Source organism: Hoplias malabaricus, chromosome 15 (genome assembly GCF_029633855.1).
Source record: "Hoplias malabaricus isolate fHopMal1 chromosome 15, fHopMal1.hap1, whole genome shotgun sequence".
Classification (NCBI taxonomy): domain Eukaryota; kingdom Metazoa; phylum Chordata; class Actinopteri; order Characiformes; family Erythrinidae; genus Hoplias; species Hoplias malabaricus.
The window spans coordinates 36,767,817-36,775,343 of record NC_089814.1 but is presented as its reverse complement, the minus strand read 5'-3'; the positions used below and the strand labels follow the sequence as shown (position 1 = coordinate 36,775,343).

Here is a 7,527-nt window from a genome sequence, read left to right as displayed (position 1 = left end):
ATTTATTACCAAATATAAACACTTAGGAATTTGTTCAAAATTTCACTAAAATGTAAGGCTATACACTTACGTTTTCTAGCAATTTTGATGAAAAATGCACAGTAGATATTTTGCAATATATCCATTCCAAAGCATGAATCTATCAATAAGAAATCATTTCCACATCATTTAAATACCATTAAACATATATTTTCTGAAATATCACACCAAAACATATGTCAAGAAATATATATTAAGCAATGAAATTACATTTTTAAAGTAGAAATGATTTAATTCATTCCATTCAACAGCATTCACAGATGTTTTAGAGCATGTTCAAGTGTTTTATTACCAAATATAAAAACTTAGGAATTTGTTCAAAATTTCATTAAAATGTAAGGCTATACACTTATGTTTTCTAGCAATTTTGATGAAAAATGCACAGTAGATATTTTGCAATATATCAATGCCAAATTGTAAATATATCAATAATAAATCATTTCCACATCATTTAAATACCATTAAACATATATTTTCTGAAATATCACACCAAAACATGTGTCAAGATTTTTTTATTAAGCAATGAAATTACATTTTTAAGGAAGAATTGATGCAATTTATTCAATTCAACAGCATTCACAGATGTTTTAGAGCAGGCTGAAGCGTTTTATAACAAAATATAAATACTTAGGAATTTGTTCAAAATTTCAATAAAATGTAAGGCTATACACTTACGTTTTCTAGCAAATTTCATGAGAAATACACAGTGGATTTCTTGCAATATATTCATTCCAAAGTATGAATCTATCAATAAGAATTCAATTCCACATCATTTAAATAACATTAAACATATATTTTCTGAAATATCACACCAAAACATGTGTCAAGATTTTTTTATTAAGCAATGAATTTCCATTTTTAAGGAAGAATTGATGCAATTTATTCAATTCAACAGCATTCACAGATGTTTTAGAGCATAATCAAGTGATTTATTACCCAACATAAAAACTTTGGAATTTGTTCAAAATTTCACTGAAATGTAAGACTATACACTTACGTTTTCTAGCAATGTTGATGAAAAATGCACAGTAGATATTTTGCAATATATCCATTCCAAAGCATGAATCTATCAATAAGAAATCATTTCCACATCATTTAAATACCATTAAACATGTATTTTTTGAAATATCACACCAATCCATGTGTCAAGATTTTGTTATTAAGCAATGAATTTCCATTTTTAAAGTAGAAATGGTTAAATATATTCAATTCAACAGCATTCACAGATGTTTTAGAGCAGGCTGAAGCGTTTTATAACAAAATATAAATACTTAGGAATTTGTTCAAAATTTCACTAAAATGTAAGACTATACACTTACGTTTTCTAGTAAATTTCATGAGAAATGCACAGTGGATTTTTTGCAATGTATCCATTCCAAAGTATGAATCTATCAATAAGAATTCAATTCCACATTATTTAAATACCATTAAACATGTATTTTCTGAAATGTCTCAGCAAAACATATGTCAAGAAATATATATTAAGCAATTAAATTCCATTTTTAAAGTAGAAATGATTAAATTCATTCCATTCAACAGCATTCACAGATGTTTTAGAGCATGTTCAAGTGTTTTATTACCAAATATAAAAACTTAGGATTTTGTTCAAAATTTCATTAAAATGTAAGGCTATACACTTACGTTTTCTAGCAATGTTGATGAAAAATGCACAGTAGATATTTTGCAATATATCAATGCCAAATTGTAAATATATCAATAATAAATCATTTCCACATCATTTAAATACCATTAAACATATATTTTCTGAAATATCACACCAAAACATGTGTCAAGATTTTTTTATTAAGCAATGAATTTCCATTTTTAAGGAAGAATTGATGCAATTTATTCAATTCAACAGCATTCACGGATGTTTTAGAGCAGGCTGAAGCGTTTTATAACAAAATATAAATACTTAGGAATTTGTTCAAAATTTCAATAAAATGTAAGGCTATACACTTAAGTTTTCTAGCAAATTTCATGAGAAATGCACAGTGGATTTCTTGCAATATATTCATTCCAAAGTATGAATCTATCAATAAGAATTCAATTCCACATCATTTAAATAACATTAAACATATATTTTCTGAAATATCACACTAAAACATGTGTCAAGATTTTTTTATTAAGCAATGAATTTCCATTTTTAAGGAAGAATTGATTCAATTTATTCAATTCAACAGCATTCACAGATGTTTTAGAGCAGGCTGAAGCATTTTATAACAAAATATAAATACTTAGGAATTTGTTCAAAATTTCACTAAAATGTAAGGCTATACACTTACGTTTTCTAGCAATTTTGATGAAAAATGCACAGTAGATATTTTGCAATATATCGATTCTAAATTGTAAATGTATCAATAATAAATCATTTCCACATCATTTAAATAACACTAAACATATATTTTTTTGAAATATCACACCAAAACATATCTCAAGTAATTTTTATTAAGCAATGAATTTCCATTTTTAAAGTAGAAATGGTTAAATATATTCAATTCAACAGCATTCACAGAAGTTTTAGAGCATGTTCAAGTGATTTATTACCAAATATAAACACTTAGGAATTTGTTCAAAATTTCACTAAAATGTAAGGCTATACACTTACGTTTTCTAGCAATTTTGATGAAAAATGCATAGTAGATATTTTGCAATATATCCATTCCAAAGCATGAATCTATCAATAAGAAATCATTTCCACATCATTTAAATACCATTAAACATATATTTTCTGAAATGTCACACCAAAACATATGTCAAGAAATATATATTAACCCCCTGGAGTCTGAGGGGTTTTCAGACACTCTGGTGTAGTCTGACATGCCTTGATTGTTTTACAAATTGTACGCATCTGAAATTATTTTTTCTCAAAGTGTTACACATGCATTTTTCAGAACTATCTCTGCAACAACAATGTTGAATCAGTAAGAGTGTCATACATCTATATTTTGATTAAATTTACTCTAAACTTAGACTTTCCAAAAACCTGTTTTCAGAAGTGCTGATATACTGTGAAAAAACACCTTCTAAACATTTCTCACCGGGACCTTTGAGGTCAAAACTTTGTGAACACGGGTCTTGGCAACACACTGCTGATTCTACTTTTCATAAATTGTATGTAATTTTATACTTAGGACATAACAAATGTGAGGTGACACTCTGTTTTTCTCAGTCACTGGCTCCTACATTGCATATGTATGAAGATAGGTGCGAAAACCGAGGTGCGAGGTCCCCACCCCACTGCCTAATGAATGGCCCATTAGCTGTCACCGCCACAGCTGTCAAAAGAGAAGAGACCAGAGGCAGATAGTCACAGTTTATCACAGTTTATTGCAAAAAAAAAGAACTAAACAAGCAATAAAAATAAAAAAATAAATAACTGGCAAAATAAATGTAAAGATAGTGATAATATACTAAATATAGTCATACTGATAGATAGATACATATCCTTGTGTGTGTATATATGTATGAATCAGTTCAACAAAAGATGCCAGTCTCTAAAACAGTTTCTGTCTGGCTGCATGCAAAGGTAGACATCACACTGTTCACACTTCCATGGAGTTTTTGTTTGCTTTTCCCTGTGCTTCCTGCAGTATGCACAGGTCTTTCGGCCAGCAGTAGCTTTCATACTTTGGCTAGTGACATCACTCCCAGGAATCGGCAAATGATGACCACTGGCTGGTTTTGCAGGGGGCTCATTTTCCATACCACACAGCTGTTCAACAAGCTCTTCCATGAATGCCTTGTGGGTCAGGCTGTCCTGCTGCATAAGTTGTTTGTGGAGAATGTAGGCATTGGTAGCAGCAATGTCCAAGAAGTGAAGAAACAGTTTTCTGTACCACTTCAAAGTTTTGTGCTGAGTTGTGTAATACTGGATCAGCTGGTCTGACAAATCCACACCTCCCATGAACTTGTTGTATTCAATCAATGGTGTTGGGCATGGAAAGAACTCTGTGGTCCAGATTCCCAGTTTGGATTTTACTCTCCTTTGAACTGTATCCCCTTTGAAAACTGTGTGGATGGTAGAGCAAATTGCTACCTCTCGCGTGTCCATCCACTTCACAAAGAGAAGAGGACCATCTCTTATCCAGCGGAAAGTTCCTCTTGGTGACTTCTTTGTTAGGGCATTGACAGTAGTACGAGGGCAGTCTTTCCTGGACTCTCTGTATGTTCCACAAGCACCAAACTTACAGGCATACAAGTCTTTAAAAAGCTTTGGGCTTGTATAGAAATTATCCATGTACACATGGTACCCAGACCCCAAAAAACTCTTGTCAACCAAGGACATGACAGAGTCATAAGAGAGTCCCTGGCCAGTGGGGAAGTTGTTCTTTCCAGTGTACACAGAGAAGTCCACAGTGTAACCATTGCTGGAGTCTGCAAGAACAAACAACTTGAAACCCCACTTTGTAGGTTTGTCCTTCATGTACTGTGTCATGCTGTTGTGTCCTCTGCAAGGCACCATGCGTTCATCCACAGCAAGATTCCTGTGTGGATGGTAGAATGACTTACAGGCATTCTGTACTGTGTTCATCAGAGGTTTGCAACGGAACAGTCTGTCATGCTCTGATGTTCCCCTCTTGGCATCATTTAGTCTGTCCTCATCTGGATCACTCATGTGAATATGAAAAATAATAAGAAATGTGAGTAGTTGCCCTGTGAGCAGTAACAAAGATTTACATATCAGTATAAATTCCAGCAGCTCCTACAAATATTTACTAATATTTCAAATACAGTATTTACACATGACCTATGTATAGCAAAATGCTAAACTTACAGTGCAGATGTGGAAGGACCATGTGCTCCTCCCCTACATGTTGGTGGTTGCAGACTGGGCCGACGGCGTTTTCTTTTGCCTGGAGATGGAGTATTTTCCACATTTCTGAAAGAAAAATAATAATAAATGTGAGCAACTCTCTTTTGAGCAGTTACAAAGATGATCTATACATGCCAACAGTCACTACAACTAATTACTTGTATTTCAAATAAAGTACTTACATATGACCTATGTATAGCATAGTAATTGTCTTCTGAGCAGTTACAAAGATTTACATATCAGTACATAGCATAACAAGCTACATAGGATGATACTATCACATTCACACAGGCCATTTACACATTACATTACCACACTAGGCTAAACATATACAGCCATTTACACATTATAGCATGACAATAAGCCACACTTATGGTACTGGAGCCTTGCATACTAATGTACAACATGCCATTCACACTCAGATTAGCAACAGGCTACATTTGAATGTGCCGTTTACACAACAGCAGCATTCAGTGTATTTACATAAGCATGAACGAACTCGTTTTTACATAATTATACATCTTACATGTTTTTTTTACATTCATTTATGCTTTCATATACAAAGTAATACTTATTTAATTCATTCTTTATTTTAATTTACCCGGAATTCGCGGAGTGCACATTGTAAACATGAATGAACGCGTTCTTACATAATTATATATCTTACATGTGTTTTACATTCATTTATGCTTTCATATACAAAGTAATACTTATTTCATTTATTCTTTATTTAAATTTACCCGGAATTCGCGGAGTATACACAGTAAGCGCGAAGCGTGGGTTTGTTTCATTTGAAAGGAAATATTTCACTTACCCTTCACAAAAATCCTCCTTGGGATCAATCCGCTTCTCAAAATAAAGTCTTTCTTCGTCACTGTCCTCCCCGCTTTCGTCAGATGAGCTGAAATCCTCTTCACTCTCCGAAGCAAAGCTCTCCTGGATGTGTAGAAGTGCCTCCGCAGCTGTTAACCGTGAGTGCGCCACGACGAAGCTCCACGAAAACAATTCCCCTACATGTGCTCTGTTTTTATAACAAGCAAATGGGCGTTTTCATGCAAATTATCAGTCAATAATCCTCCACTAGCCGCTGCCGAATTACCATAGTGTTAACATATGAATGGCAGAACGCGTCTATGGGCGGAACAAAAAAGCTTGTGCCTCAAAAATGTGCCGGTTGTTGTTTACGCTTCTCTCACAAGAATATAAATATATATATCGTTTCATCCTATGTATAGTTGGAAAGTAGACCCTTCAAGGTTTCCGAGGTATGTTGTATTTTTTTTCTAGGATAAAATCTCGCAGAGTTATATACGTGTTTATGTGGAATTTCAATTTTATCCCGCCGGCGGCATCTACATTTTTAAAGTAGAAATGATTTAATTCATTCCATTCAACAGCATTCACAGATGTTTTAGAGCATGTTCAAGTGTTTTATTACCAAATATAAAAACTTAGGAATTTGTTCAAAATTTCATTAAAATGTAAGGCTATACACTTACGTTTTCTAGCAATTTTGATGAAAAATGCACAGTAGATATTTTGCAATATATCCATTCCAAAGCATGAATCTATCAATAAGAAATCATTTCCACATCATTTAAATACCATTAAACATATATTTTCTGAAATATCACACCAAAATATATGTCAAGAAATATATATTAAGCAATGAAATTACATTTTTAAAGTAGAAATGATTTAATTCATTCCATTCAACAGCATTCACAGATGTTTTAGAGCATGTTCAAGTGTTTTATTACCAAATATAAAAACTTAGGAATTTGTTCAAAATTTCATTAAAATGTAAGGCTATACACTTACGTTTTCTAGCAAATTTCATGAGAAATGCAGAGTGGATTTCTTGCAATATATTCATTCCAAAGTATGAATCTATCAATAAGAATTCAATTCCACATCATTTATATAACATTAAACATATATTTTCTGAAATATCACACCAAAACATGTGTCAAGATTTTTTTATTAAGCAATGAATTTCCATTTTTAAGGAAGAATTGATTCAATTTATTCAATTCAACAGCATTCACAGATGTTTTAGAGCAGGCTGAAGCATTTTATAACAAAATATAAATACTTAGGAATTTGTTCAAAATTTCACTAAAATGTATGACTATACACTTACGTTTTCTAGCAATTTTGATGAAAAATGCACAGTAGATATTTTGCAATATATCAATGCCAAATTGTAAATATATCAATAAGAATTCAATTCCACATCATTTAAGAAACATTAAACATATATTTTCTGAAATATCACACCAAAACATGTGTCAAGATTTTTTTTATTAAGCAATGAATTTCCATTTTTAAGGAAGAATTGATTCAATTTATTCAATTCAACAGCATTCACAGATGTTTTAGAGCAGGCTGAAGCATTTTATAACAAAATATAAATACTTAGGAATTTGTTCAAAATTTCACTAAAATGTAAGGCTATACACTTACGTTTTCTAGCAATTTTGATGAAAAATGCACAGTAGATATTTTGCAATATATCGATTCTAAATTGTAAATGTATCAATAATAAATCATTTCCACATCATTTAAATAACACTAAACATATATTTTTTTGAAATATCACACCAAAACATATCTCAAGTAATTTTTATTAAGCAATGAATTTCCATTTTTAAAGTAGAAATGGTTAAATA

At 31.8% G+C, this 7,527-nt stretch overlaps 1 protein-coding gene across 1 annotated transcript; it reads right to left on the bottom strand.

Annotated features, from left to right (window-relative positions):
- Nucleotides 1-3,355: 3,355 nt before the first annotated feature.
- LOC136668085 (piggyBac transposable element-derived protein 4-like) lies at nucleotides 3,356-4,657 on the bottom strand. Its single transcript, XM_066645328.1, has one exon. The coding sequence runs from the start codon at nucleotides 4,655-4,657 to the stop codon at nucleotides 3,512-3,514; it is 1,146 nt and encodes a 381-aa protein (XP_066501425.1). The 3' UTR covers nucleotides 3,356-3,511.
- Between the last annotated feature and the right edge of the window lie 2,870 nt (nucleotides 4,658-7,527).